The 13,310-nt window shown below is 48.7% G+C and overlaps 2 protein-coding genes across 2 annotated transcripts; both read left to right on the forward strand.

Annotated features, from left to right (window-relative positions):
* The first annotated feature begins 2,413 nt into the window (after positions 1 to 2,413).
* Positions 2,414 to 7,031, forward strand: EDB91DRAFT_1105423 (uncharacterized protein). The gene is made up of 11 exons (XM_041317426.1): positions 2,414 to 3,239; positions 3,294 to 3,523; positions 3,568 to 4,284; positions 4,330 to 4,527; positions 4,585 to 4,801; positions 4,857 to 5,225; positions 5,274 to 5,663; positions 5,722 to 6,086; positions 6,132 to 6,584; positions 6,634 to 6,732; positions 6,785 to 7,031. The coding sequence occupies exons 1-11, from the start codon at positions 2,690 to 2,692 to the stop codon at positions 6,944 to 6,946; spliced, it is 3,750 nt and encodes a 1,249-aa protein (XP_041182128.1). The 5' UTR covers positions 2,414 to 2,689; the 3' UTR covers positions 6,947 to 7,031.
* Positions 7,032 to 7,919: 888 nt separating this feature from the next.
* On the forward strand, positions 7,920 to 12,491 carry EDB91DRAFT_1298306 (uncharacterized protein; the record flags this gene model as incomplete). Its single annotated transcript, XM_041324946.1, has 9 exons — positions 7,920 to 9,316; positions 9,368 to 9,537; positions 9,591 to 9,704; positions 9,760 to 9,824; positions 9,877 to 10,079; positions 10,135 to 10,389; positions 10,448 to 11,050; positions 11,103 to 11,983; positions 12,033 to 12,491. Exons 1-9 carry the CDS (start codon positions 8,170 to 8,172, stop codon positions 12,489 to 12,491), a joined length of 3,897 nt encoding a protein of 1,298 aa, XP_041182129.1. The 5' UTR covers positions 7,920 to 8,169.
* Positions 12,492 to 13,310: the final 819 nt, after the last annotated feature.

Below are 13,310 nucleotides of genomic sequence, written 5' to 3' on the forward strand. Positions count from 1 at the left end.
TGATAAATATATATTGGGCGTTGAGCGATTGGCTGATGGACGAGTGAGTCTTCTTCCTTACACTTCTTCAGCTCGATCTATGTCATTAATGACTTTACAAACAAAACTTATTTTGCGACTCTTCTCCTTTACTGAACTGACTGCGTTGTTGTAGCGATACTGTCTATGTGGACTGTGATGGCACCCTACATGTAAAGCTGGAGATGACATTAAAATAGTGTTGGCGGGCTCATAGCACTTGTTTGCTGACTAGAGGGTGATTCTTTCGCTGGTCAGTGGTATGTTGATCCTCTTTAGAAACTATTAGTCCGCTTTGAAATTTTCACGCCATTGACAAGAGGAAAACTCTTTTTCAGTCACAGTGGAGGCTATTAGCAATGTTGCAACGTGCATCTGGCAGTCCCAGAGACAGCTCACAACCGCACCACATTCTTGCGGGGAGCTCGCAGTGGTCTTACATGACATCTATACTCTGGAGCGATGCAAGATTCGAAAGTCAAGGGGAGAACGTCGAACTGTATGATGTAGCCGACGTTATTTGGTAGCCTTCCTCGTGGTTTTACGGCGAAGCCCCGAGATTCGTCTGGGACGTTGCAGGTCACTTTCTTCATGGATTGCGTTTTCCGGTTTGATGCTACAAATGGAGAGTTTAGTGCTGGCTCACGGACGAAATCTCTAAGATGCTCCGGATTATCTGATGCAAACAAGGCAGCACTGACTGGAAGGGCAAATTAAAAAAAACGCAGCCGTCCACACACCCTCGTACGTTGTCCTCTCGCATGATCTCTCGCTACGTCAACTACTGACGTGTCAAAGTGACTTGATGGGGAGCCAGACCGTCAACGAGATTCTTCGTAGCTCTGCGCCACGCCGCCTCAACAACTTACATTTCTTCATCGCGACTCCTCTCCAGCCAAGCGCTTGTCATACACATTTTTTGCCTCAGTCTGAGGCTGTGCTATACGACGCTGCATTATCAGCGGGTTCCATCCAATGCAGACAACCATCTGTAATTTCCTTCCTACGCACCAGGCAGGAACGCAACAAGCAGAAATGCACTGCTTTATCTCGAAACCGAGATATTGTCTCTGGTCCCTATTTTACTCCCTCCTCTATCGCCCCAATTGTCAATGCCTGCGCTGCTACTCTCTGAGTCAGCCGCAGAATTCTCTCACCTCCTGCAAACACGCAATATCGAGGGTCACACGGCGATGTATTGGCAATTGTGAATAACCGACCAGAGGCCCTCGCAGCGTTTCGTGCATCCATCTCCAATCTCTCGTCTGCTTGCTCTTCCGACATGCGTCTCGCGTGCATGGTAACTAGCTACCAGGCATTATTTGCGCAGTTGAATTGGGGACATATTGTTAATCGTAAGTGTTTGATAATGCTCACCCGAGAGCGCATTTACTGTGCTCCATCAGCCAAGGCCGAGTCTCTGAGACACTTTTTGGGTTGTCCACCAGATAAGGTTCAGGTGCATGAAGCAGGGGATGGAGTAGACAAGAACCAGTTTGTTACTCATCTCAGCTTCAGGATGTTCCAAAAACGCCTGCGCATTACGCAGGAATTGGGGGTAGAGTTTGCTGCGGGGGTACGGGCCCATGTCTTTCAGTGTCCCTCATGTTGATGTAACGTCGTCAATCCTGCAGGACGTTTATGGGTGGTGCGCTTTTATAAGGGGCGTGACTGGAGGTGGAAATTCGAATTTGTTCTTTCTCAGCATAGCTGCCCAGCGCAGACAGAAGCAGTACTTGTGATCGAGGCCCACAAAGGGAAACCTGGACGTGCAACCCCTCCTCAAGAGCTGCGAACCCCACACAATACACAGCATGTGATTGCACCTAGGGAGTAGGTCTAATCTGTTCCAACTTATCTGAAGTCAAGGCATACTGATGGTTTTACGATTCCTATGGAACTATTCTTTGCTCCCCCGTTGGCTACGCAGACCGTACATGCTATCTACTTTGGCTGATCTTGGTTGGCCGTTGAATGATGGTTGATGGACGAGTAAGTCTTTCCCCTTACGCTTCCTCAGCTCGATCAATATCCCAGGATATTTATGAGCGGTGATTTTACCAACCAAACTTATTTTGTGACTCCTCTCCTCAAAAGACACAAGCTGATTGTTGTTTTAGTGATACTATATATGTGGACTGCAATAGCACCCTACATGCAAAGCTGGAGATTACAATTAAATAGTGTTGGTAGGTTATGTGCTCATGATCATGACACTCGTTGGCCCCTGAATGGAGGGTGGTGGTCAGTGGTATATTGATCATCTTAAGAAACCTACTAGATTGCTTTGCCAAACCATTGGCGCGTCATGTCCACATCACATAGCTCACCTCAGGCAACACTTTTCGGTGCCTATAAAGGGTCTTTGAGACCCGGTTATTATGTTGTGGGAAACCTATCTGCGAGACCCACCTACCCTCCGATCTAAAAATAGCTTACATGTAATTTTGCCTCCTGCCCTTCCTGCGTACCTACGGCGCCTCCCGCACTTTGTTTTGTAGGCTCTGGCAGTTCATTTGTAGGCTCGCGTGGTATGGATAATAGTCTGGTAGGATCGTCTAGTAGGCTCTGGAGGTATCCTTGGTATGTGTCCATTTATGTATCGCATACAAATTAATGTACTCAGTACAAGTTTTTCTGTAGGCATCGTACGCATGCAGATCTTCTCTCCATGACTCTAACTAACTCCCGGAACACTCGTAAAGCTCAACTCGTATGCTCTGGCCTCGGGCAACACTTTGTAAGTCCGAGGAAAGCCAGAGACAAGAGGAAAACGCAAACACTCGTGGCATTGCCTGGCGCGGAACTCAAGCGTCGTCATCTACTTGCTCAAATGCAACGCCTCATGGATCCTACATCATCCCAAACATTGTGTTCTCCTCGTACCACACTGGGTGGTCCCTCTGGTGAAGCAGACAACATGAACACGCACAATTTTGATTTCACAGGCGCTGAAGACCAAATGTCGGAGGAAGTCTCTTCTGATAGGCTCACAGACATAGAGACAAGTCCACGCAAGCGGCGCATTCTCCCCGATAAATCGACAGATACATTATACGCCAACTGGCAGAAGCTTATACCCACCCTCGTTGACCCGCAATTGAGTTATTATGCTCGAACTCTTGGGCAAGCCTTGGAGAAAACTCACGATGTGATCTCAGCATGCGGGACTCACACATGCGCTCATAAAAGGACGAATATGTTGTGTTTATTCTTCGATAGCAAGTACTTACATTTTTTCCTATTGCCTAATCTAACGAGTGCAATGTCAACAGGATTTGTATCAATCGACGTACTGAGCTGCGAATGCTCCAGCCTTGCGCAGGTCCTCCTTCATCATGGGTTATTCCCTACTTCACCTTCACAACCTCGTATGGCAGTCTCAGTGGATCTACTGTCGTTTTATCGAGCACTCTTTGAGCGTTCTTGTGATGCAATCAACGCTCTGGCATCCGCGCTCAAAACCCACTATTCACGCCGAGGGTTTCAAGTCACTGACGCACGGGTAAGATCTATTTGTCTTGTATTAATGTTACTAAACTATTTCAGGGTGAACTTGTGCAGGAACCCTTTCGTCGCGGTCTGGGCCATGCCGTACAGTGGTACGATGTCCTACAGGTCGAAATCGAACGCCAAGTCGACACAGTTCTCCAACAAAGTCGAGACCGTGTGGCCAACCTCCAACCACCCCAACCACCACCACCTCAAAGTTCAGATTCAATTGTCTTACACCGTGGGCGATGTGCACCACTCCTTGCACAGCGCTGTCCGGCATGTTTTGGCGGCACACTATTCGGCCGACCCATTGAACAAGGTGGAGACATACATGTCGCTACGGATGGTAATTTCCATCATCGTCACCGGCGTTCTGCGGGTGACTGTCCTCGTTTCTATGAGCCAACTTACTTCCTTTCCAAGCAATTTGTTGATGCAGTCGGGCGCCGAATCAATGCACAACGTAAGCGACCAGCAAAGGCACACGCGCCCCTTGTCCCTGATGAAGCTATCGACCTATGTGAGAATGCATACGAAGCTGCCGACGGGAAGAAACAAAAGGCCGCTATGGACAGCTTTGACGACACAGGCATAATGGCGCTTATTTGCCGTCATGATATTCCTCTTTTTTTTGCTAACATCGATACCCCTGGCGAGCAACAGAAGTACTCTGTTGCGCTGATTGAACACTTGTTCACATTGCTCCCTCCTCAAGCCACGGTCGTGACTCTCTACGACGTCGGCTGTGTTCTTGCACGGTCCCTTTCAAAGGTACGTACATGATCTTAATTACATTCACTTGCTGATTATACCCAGTTCGAGATTCTCCCTCAGGATGTGTTATTGCGCCTGCGCTTCGCAACTACAGCCATGCACGCGTATGGCCATGAATGGGCCTGTCAACTGGTGCACAATCCACGGATGTGCATTGGCATGGGGTTATCTGACGGCGAGGGGACTGAGCGGTTGTGGTCGCGATTCATTCGCCTGATAGGTGTCGAAAGATCATCATCGGTACGTTACATGATATTGTACGCTAACATATATGTACTAATACTTTAATTCACTTAGCGTCAGCGCCGTATTTGGTTAATTGACCGCCAAGCGACTGCGATAGGATCTGAGATGAAAGATGACCTCGGTGACTGGATTAAACGCCGTTTGAAACGGGGCATCAAGGACCAGGGTTCTGTGGCACTCGATGCTATCAACCGTTGTGAAACATCTGTGGAGGACCTACAGGCTCAGTGGGCTGACCAACGACAATCACAACTCTCAATTCGCGCTCGTGAGTAACCATACAATGTGCGCACAACGAGTAGTTCTGCTAAAGATGTCTTCAGATGCTCCTGCTCGCCTCCGAAAAGAACTTGACACTGTTCTGGCTCTACAATCCGATTTGGATGCCTCTGATCGAGCCTTGCAGGCTACAAGGACTACGCTAGAGAAAGACGCAGCATCCGGTGATACCCTCGATGTCCTCGAGAGCCTACAGAGGGGCCATGATCGTCTCATGGCCAAAGTCGAAGCACTGTATTCTTCTCTAAATGTACACGACAGATTTCCCGAGCTCGATGGAGTCAATCTGGACTTCGTCCGTGTACTTCTTATCGCACGCGATCTTAAGATGAATATTCGGAAGCGCGCTATCGCCAGTTTTTTTGAATGGGATAAGCTCGATCGCGCTGTAGGTGGATCCCAACAAACATTAGGTAAGTCTTCATGTCCGACTACTCATCCATTCTAACCTTATTTTTCAGGGACAAAACTTCATCAACACACTCGGAAAGCCATTGCAAAACGGCAACCTGCTCTGATGACGGCCATCAGAAAATTTAATTCATATTGTGAGCGCCTAGAGTTACTCTACGATCCTGCTTGGAACATCCCGCTTCCCACCGCCCTCCCCACAAAATTAGCTGAGTTACGTGGTGACCAGACATTAATGCAGGATGTCTGGGTCACACCCTCAATGGGAGAGGTGCCTCGATGGCTGGCAGACTCAGATGTCAGGGATGGAATCCGCGCCCTTCTCAAACGTGACCGGTGTCGGGAGGAGCAACAACGCTTAGGTATGGAGGCGGACAATTTGTGCCGCTTCTTTGGAGAGGAGCTGACGGCACTGGAGCTTTCACTCCGTTTGCCTGAAAGTAAGTTTGCTTCTCAATATTCAATCAATGTTTAAATGTTGAACTTGCTCATTTATAGACAAGCGCTTTGTTGTTCCATTGCAACAGAAGCGCTCTCATTTCCTCCGCCTTCAGACGCGATGGGCAAATTCGCTAGCATCTTCGGTTCGGTTTACGAGCCGTGCAAAGGAGGCGCTAGATTGCGCTATAGCCTACTCTGGAGGTCCTCAAAGTACCACTCTTCACTTGGCGAGTGTGACAGTGCAAGACCCTGTTCCAGAGGATGAAGCAGTGTTGCCTGAGGTAGACGACTTGGCAGAGGTTGAGCCCGAGCAAGCTGCGCTCGCAGACATCCTGGAGGGTGATATTGCTGGAGCAGAGTTCGTTGAGGACGAAGATATCGTGCATGATATTTGTGCCGACATAGTGTGGGATCCGCCCAAGGTACGTCAATATTGTTGACGCCAACTCTCACTAACATATATGTAGGGTCTCCTGATTGATGACTTCCGTGCACCATCTCAAGACTCGCATACGATCGTGCCTGGACGTGTAGCCACAAGAACAACGTCATCGACTGGACGCTTCCCCCAGCAAGTGTTTGAGCCGAGGGATATATCTTTTCTCGCTCGTCCGACTGCATTCCTCAATGATGTATGTATCAATGGCTGTGCCATCCTCCTGCAGATGGACATGCCTAACCCAACCGTGGCTATCTTCTCTACACACGATCTGCCTCGCATCCGCTACAATGCCGCAGATGATATACTTTGGCGCAATACATCCTGGACGTGTTATTGGGAGAAAGATGTATGGGTTCTGCCAATTCATAGGCCAGCTAATGTTGGCCATTGGGTTGTTTGCGTTATATATTTGTCAAGAAAAGAACTTCACCTCTTTGACAGTCTCGCTGAACAGAAACCGTGGAAACATGACGTGAAAGTAGGTTCATTCTAGCTTTCATGCAATGATGATTTTGATTGCTTTGCAGGATATCACGAAACTAGTCTGTCGACTTCTGATGATAGCACGTCAACGAGAGAAGGAGGTACATATTAATCTTGATGGATGGGTAGCTCGCCCATTGACAGTGAGTTCGGGTGTATCTCCTGTCTCAACCCTCAATTTGACGATTCACGCAGGTTAAATCTCTCCAGACCAATGGATATGATTGCGGCATATGGATTTTAGCAGCGATGATTGCTGTCCTACGTGGACGGCACATTACGCGACTACAAGAGGATGAAATGAGTGACCTACGACATTATCTACGTGCTCGCGTACTTTCCATACCAGTATTCTAGCCTGCATGCATGTACCATACCGTTACTACCCTAAGTCTGTACATATTGACCATTGGCAAGCAATCTATCATACTGTCTCCTCCCCGCAAACATATTTGAATTTGCCAACGAGGACAAATCATGATGCGTCAAACAGGCTATCATAGAATATATCTCCCTCAAGTTGGCCATACATCCTAACAAGTATCATTATATCGAACACCTATCCAAGAATCTTCTCCCTACCATAAACATCGAGCTTGTGGAATGAATCTGCATCAGCCAGGCCTATCATAGAATATGACTTTCTTCTTGCTTCTTGCCATATCGTACACTGGCACACAATCATTATATGGTAAGTGTTTCTTCTCCAAACAGCTCCTCTTACATCTCAGAAACATTTCCCAGCTCGAACATAGCACACCGACAACCAGAAGATATCGTGTCGTAGTACTAGATTCGCCATGAGAACAATGAGCGGAGAGGAGAGTCAATCGGACAAGGTAAGTCCTAGGTTCATTTCCAATCAGCATTCATGCACTGTCATGCCGCTTTAAGCTCATAACGTATTGTACAGGTTGTCCCACTCATTGCGCCATAGCATACCAAGTATCCTTGCTGTCCCGAGATATTTTCATGTCATTTGGTTGGGGCTGATGCCGTGAGTAGTTCGATACTATTGTCAAGGATTTCATGCCAACTCATCTCTTGCAGTTTGTGTTTCTATGTTAACACAAGGTATATTCTCAATCTTACTGGCTGACAGCCTCGCCGGCATACACTCCAGTAGGTTCACGACCCTCCTGGACCTACCGATCCTGCACAACCCTCTCAGACATCCATGACAGGCCCTACCGAAAATACTCCCGGTCAGTCGGCTCCTGAGTCCTGATACTGATTGCATTCTAACTTGTTATGTAGCATAAAACTTAGTGACCCTGATCGCGAATGTACTAATAGCAAAATACATATAATAATGAGGCTGCGGTGAGTCTTTTCCTCCGGAGCTGCTCTTCGTATCACTCATACGCCTCTCTCCTCTGCTAAATTTGCTCCCTTCAACATACAAAATAACATTCGCCGGCCTGTCGTATATCTTATTTTGGTGCGTAAATTTATTTCACTTGTTTTTTGGCTCCTTTGCTCATGCACTGTCCTTCGTGACAGCTACGTTCTTTCAGATACTTGCATCGGTGCGTTATTGCATGCTCAGAAGTATCCCTCTTTGACAATACTTCTTTAGAATGACTCAAACCCCGTTCAATGAGGAATTGGACTTGTTCAACAGGCCATCCTCTCCAGCCTTTCCCCTTCCTGACGCCAACTATGCGTATGAACAATTTGGTGGAGGCCGTCGGTATGAAGAACCAACAGTCGAGCTGACTCCATCAAGGTTGAGGAGTCATCTTAAGGCCACAGCGCGTGACACCGGTGTCATCAAAGGTGCTTCTATTCGACGAAGGGGGGGCCAACCAAATGCAGACAGTCAAGGTTCTGCGCAATCAGGCACTGCATCTTTGCAAGGTTCTGCGCAATCAGGCCCAAGCGCTGCATCTTTGGACCAGCCTCAAGATGGAGCGAGTGATTCAACACTTACCATTGCACTGAGCGGCACTCGGCACCACTCACCATTTACAGGCGATGTAACATCACTCACTGTCCCACAGGGCAGCAGTCGCCACCCATCACCCTTCACAGGTGACGCGGCTTCCCGACCCCCAGCTCCCGCACCTCTCCAAGACATGTTCTATGGTTCGATGAGTGACCAGCCTACTTGGACGGGCCAACAGACAACTATGTTTGATCTCATGGGCGCCGAACCGTTCACAACCTTACTCAGGGATCAGGCTCCAGATCCTTCAGGCTTCATACAAAGCTTCCCCGGTCAAGTCCCACCATTTGATCTTCACCGCGCATCTCACTCAGCCCCTCAAGCTGGTCCTGCGCTTCCGCCCTCCACGAACATTATTCCACCCACACCACTGAAGGACATGAATGATCCTAGCGTCCCCACTGCACACACCCCAAGTCCTGGGCCAAGTCAGCAACTCGACTTGAGCCACTACTCTCCTGACTCCAGCATCCACGAACGGTTTCCTGAAGAAAGCCTTACTTCACGCTCTGAGGAACTACCAGTCGTGGGACGCAGGTCTGCAGAGACCAACGATGCACTTGATGCAGGGTTTGCAGCCATCGATAAGACCTTACTTGAATTATCCAGGTCTACTGCGATGCCAATGCATCAAGTGATCAACCTGTTCATGAAGAGCCGTGGACGCACCGCAAGCAGCATCAATTACTGGAACCTTTATTCTAATTATTTCAAGGACAACTCACAGCAGGAACTCGCCCGACTTCATCAAGATCTTCCAGTTGGAGCACGCACACCTAGTAAGTTCTCAATATGCATCCATTACAGTATGTAAATTAAATTTTTCACAGGCGCTACTGTGCGTAAAGACTGCTACGCGAAGTTCAAAGAACAATACCCCGACACATTTCAAGATATCCTTGACATGCATGACGAGATATCTTCGTTAGGTGGATTGCCTCAAACAGTTAGTCAGCGCGCGCAAGCATTCCAGAGGCTTCAGAAAAGGGTGACGAATATTGTAAGTGATTTCATTGTTGGTGTCTCGGCACTTATGTACATTCATCCATGCAGTTAGATGTTGCATCCGCTAAATTCGGGTTTGAGTCTGCGACTGTTATGTGTGGCAAGATTGTCAATCAGGATGCTTCTCTCGGTCACGTACACACAACGCCTGGAGCAACAGACGTAAGTCGTCAAAGTCGTGTCTAAACCTCATGCACTTATTGATATTCTGCGATAGTTCTTTCTCATGCGATGCCGCGCAGACAATGACACTATCATCGGTCACCTCAAAGCCCAAGTTTAGTGAGTTTTTTTTACTATCTTGAAGTTTACACTATCTCATTAAATGTCACAGTAACTCCATATCATTATCTACCGTCGATCTCGCATTCATGGATCAGGAAGATACTGATATGGCGTCCTCTTCCAAAGTTGTGAATTCCAAGCGCCCCGGTTCTAAGGACCCTGACCCCGATGACATGGATCCAGGTTCTGACCCTTTGGAAGGACGCGAAGACAGTATCAAATGGATCAAGAAGCAAATTACGAAACAAGTTGGTACGTTTTCGGTTCACTCTAATCATATTCAGACTAATGGACTGTCCTACATCAGCCAAGTTCGGAGGCAAATTCGGCACCGACAGGACCTTTCCTTGGAAGCTCATGCCGAATGCCCTGGCAGACGACAATGTTTGCATCAAGGGTTACCCCGCACACAAGTGTCTCCTGCCAGGCGAGTCACGCGGGATTACCTCAAGTTCAAAGAGCAAGGGTGTCGCTGGTTTGACACAGAAGGAGGTCACTATCCTTGTCGAGGCTTTAAAAGCAAAGTCCATGTATGTCGAGAAAGTTGACGTTGTGGATCGAGGTATGTGATCGATTTGTATGTTCTGGATTTTGTTTTTCTGACAGTCTAATTTCAATAGCGGCAGTATTGACCTCTCAGCGGCCTGTTATTTTCGGTGAAGCTCCTCCATCAGACTACCCTCATTCACGCGCTCGATGTCTGTTCGTCGATGGACATATCGACTACAATGGTCCCCCTCGCATCAAGTCCAGTACAGCAGTTACTAAAGTCAAGAAATCTACCACTTCAGTAGGGAAATCTGTTATGCGTCTTGAGGTAGTACCTCCCCCATCACGGCCTTTTAAGGTTGTTGCCTGGCCGCCAGCTCGCGAGGTGATCGATGTTCGATCCTCTTCCCCCGATTCTCAAGACACAAACGACCATCACCAACAGGACTCTGAGTCGGAGTATGAGGATGCGTCTCACGGAAAGAGGAAGAAGCGGAAGTCCAGTGGTGAGCTGCGTGCATCAAAGAAGCGCATATCACCTGTAGACATTCTCCCAAAAGCAGGGAGGACAGGTGCACAATCAAAGGAGACACCAGCGCCGTTACAATCACCAACAAAAGGAGGACCATTATCCCCTGTGACAGTAGAGTCATCCGGCGACGATCAAGACCTCCTTGCGACTACTACTATGCGCCTTCGTGACGGCCCTTCTGAGCAACCTGCGAACACCAAAGGTACGACATCATCTATCTATTTATTTCAGTGGGCTAACATTTGATTTTATAGGTCGTGTCAAAGCACGACCAGTTATGAAGGGTTCTCATTCGAAGACAAAGCCAACGTCTCGTCATGGCCGGGCCCTTCGTACCATATACTCCGATGGCGACTCTGACGCTATTGACGACAGGATCGAAGCCAAGTCCCAGAAACTCTTTCCAAGGAGCGCAGACAACTCTGCGACAAGTTCTGCAGATGTGCCTGCAGATACTACTGAGGAGGCGGCTGCACCACTGTCACAGCCAAACACGGAGGTGAACGGTGCACTCCTGCGGTCTACATCAACTTCAGACGCAGTTCAACATGATGTTGCCAGCGATATTGGCCAAGTTCTGGGGCAACCAGACACATCTTTGCCCGCAGAGCATCTTCCTGTGCCTCCTGGAGGATCGGGAGGAGGGGTGGTAGTGGTAGTAGGAGGAGGCGGTGATGTAGGAGGAGGAGGTAATGGAGGTAATGGATTGGTGAGCCGAGGTACCTTGGATGACGGCTTGACCAGTCGAGCACCACCGGAGCCCCACAACCTCCCCATGAACACTGATAGCCAATCTGAGGAGTCCATGCGCCGTCGAGAGCATCTCCATCGTGAAATCCGCGATCCTCGTGAACCTGTCCATCAACTATCTCATGAACCCGACCGTCACGCATCTCGTGAACCCGACCGTCAAGTTTCTCGTGAACCCATCCGTCAAGATCTTCCAGATAATTTCCATCGTGATCGAAGGAATTATCCTTTCTATGGCTCTCGTGGGCCTCTCCCTCCTGACTCCCGTGGTCCATTTCCTCCTGACCCCCGCGGTCCTTTCCCTCCTGACCCTCGTGAACGCCTTAATCGAGAGGTGCATGATCCTCGTATGCCTGGTCGTGGTACTCATGACGCATCCTATCCAGTAAGTGATACACTCTGATTTTTGCATGATTAAATTAATGTCTTGGCAGCTGCAGGATTACCAACGCCTCCATCCACATGATCTATACTATCATCACAATGGCAATGGCCATGGTCACGAAAGCCCTCCTGAGCACTACGATACTCGCAACCCTACACGAGATTTGTCCCCAGTGGCAGAATCCAGCACAGACCATGGCATGGAACGGGAGCGCAGTCGCTCGCAGGCATACTCCGACCATGACAGATATAGCCCGGCTATGGACTATGGATACACGCGCCGTGAATATGGATACCCTCCCCGTGGTGATTTTGACGATCGTAGCCATGGAATGCCTCCCCAGCACAGCAGAGGTTACTATCCTGACCCCCATGCTCATGGGAGACGACCTGGATACACCGCGGACTCCAGGTGGGCCGGTCACGATTCACGCAGTCCATACTATGGACCAAGTCCCAACTCGAGCTCTCAGGCAGAGTACCCAGGCAAGGCGCCTCCTTCTACTTGACCGTATGTATCTCCTTTAGCCCCCCGGTTCATTATTATGCTTTCTATTTTTTGTCGTCCAAGTTGTAGTCCGGTCATTTCCACCTTCCTGCCCATCCCTGTTCTGCTATTCTGCCTTTTTAGTATGCCGCTCTCTTCTGCACCACCTTCGATGTGTTTTGTTTCTTGTTCTGCTGTTCTGCGTTTATGCCGCTCTCATATGCACCGTGACTGCCCTCGATGTGTTTTATTTCTCGTACCTGACCCTTTTAATTCATCCTAGTACTTCTGTATGTAGTTCAACATCTTGTCGTGCTGTTACCATCCATCCAATACATTGAGTATGTTGCTTGAACCAATGTGTGAAATTTTCACCACTACTACAAGCACGAGTGTCGAGCGGAACACCCGTTGAAAAAACAAACGGAAAACATAAGTGAATACGTGACAGTCCTCCAAAACATCGCAAATGTTCCCCCCCAAAAACCTCCTCGACGACCCTCTCAAACCTCCTCGACGACCTTCTCAAACCTCCTTGAAGACCCTTCCAAACCTCCCTGACATCCCTCTCAAACCTCTCCAATGACCCTCTCAAACCTCTCATACGACCCTCTCAAACCTCTCATACGACCCTCTCAAACCTCCCTCACAACTCTCTCAAACCTCCTCAACGATCCTCCCAAGCCTCGCAGACACTCCTCTCAGACCTCCTTTAGAAGAATAGTATTTGTCAGTTTACAAAGGTGAGGGTCACGTACCTTGGTAGGAAAATTCAGTAGAATCTGGAGGCAATGGGCGGGAGGTTCTTTCAGGAGGGACGTCTTGGAGATAGGTTAGCGCA

Source organism: Suillus paluster, assembly GCF_016628075.1.
Source record: "Suillus paluster strain FC165 chromosome Unknown EDB91scaffold_5, whole genome shotgun sequence".
Classification (NCBI taxonomy): Eukaryota; Fungi; Basidiomycota; class Agaricomycetes; order Boletales; family Suillaceae; genus Suillus; species Suillus paluster.

Bases quoted from the DNA above. Each gene is read 5' to 3' on its own strand.
- EDB91DRAFT_1105423 (XM_041317426.1), top strand. From the start codon at position 2,690: ATGACTCTAACTAACTCCCGGAACACTCGTAAAGCTCAACTCGTATGC. The intron at 5,226-5,273 runs GTAAGTCTTCAT...CTTATTTTTCAG, and splicing joins TGGATCCCAACAAACATTAG to GGACAAAACTTCATCAACAC. The intron at 6,585-6,633 runs GTAGGTTCATTC...ATTGCTTTGCAG, and splicing joins CGTGGAAACATGACGTGAAA to GATATCACGAAACTAGTCTG.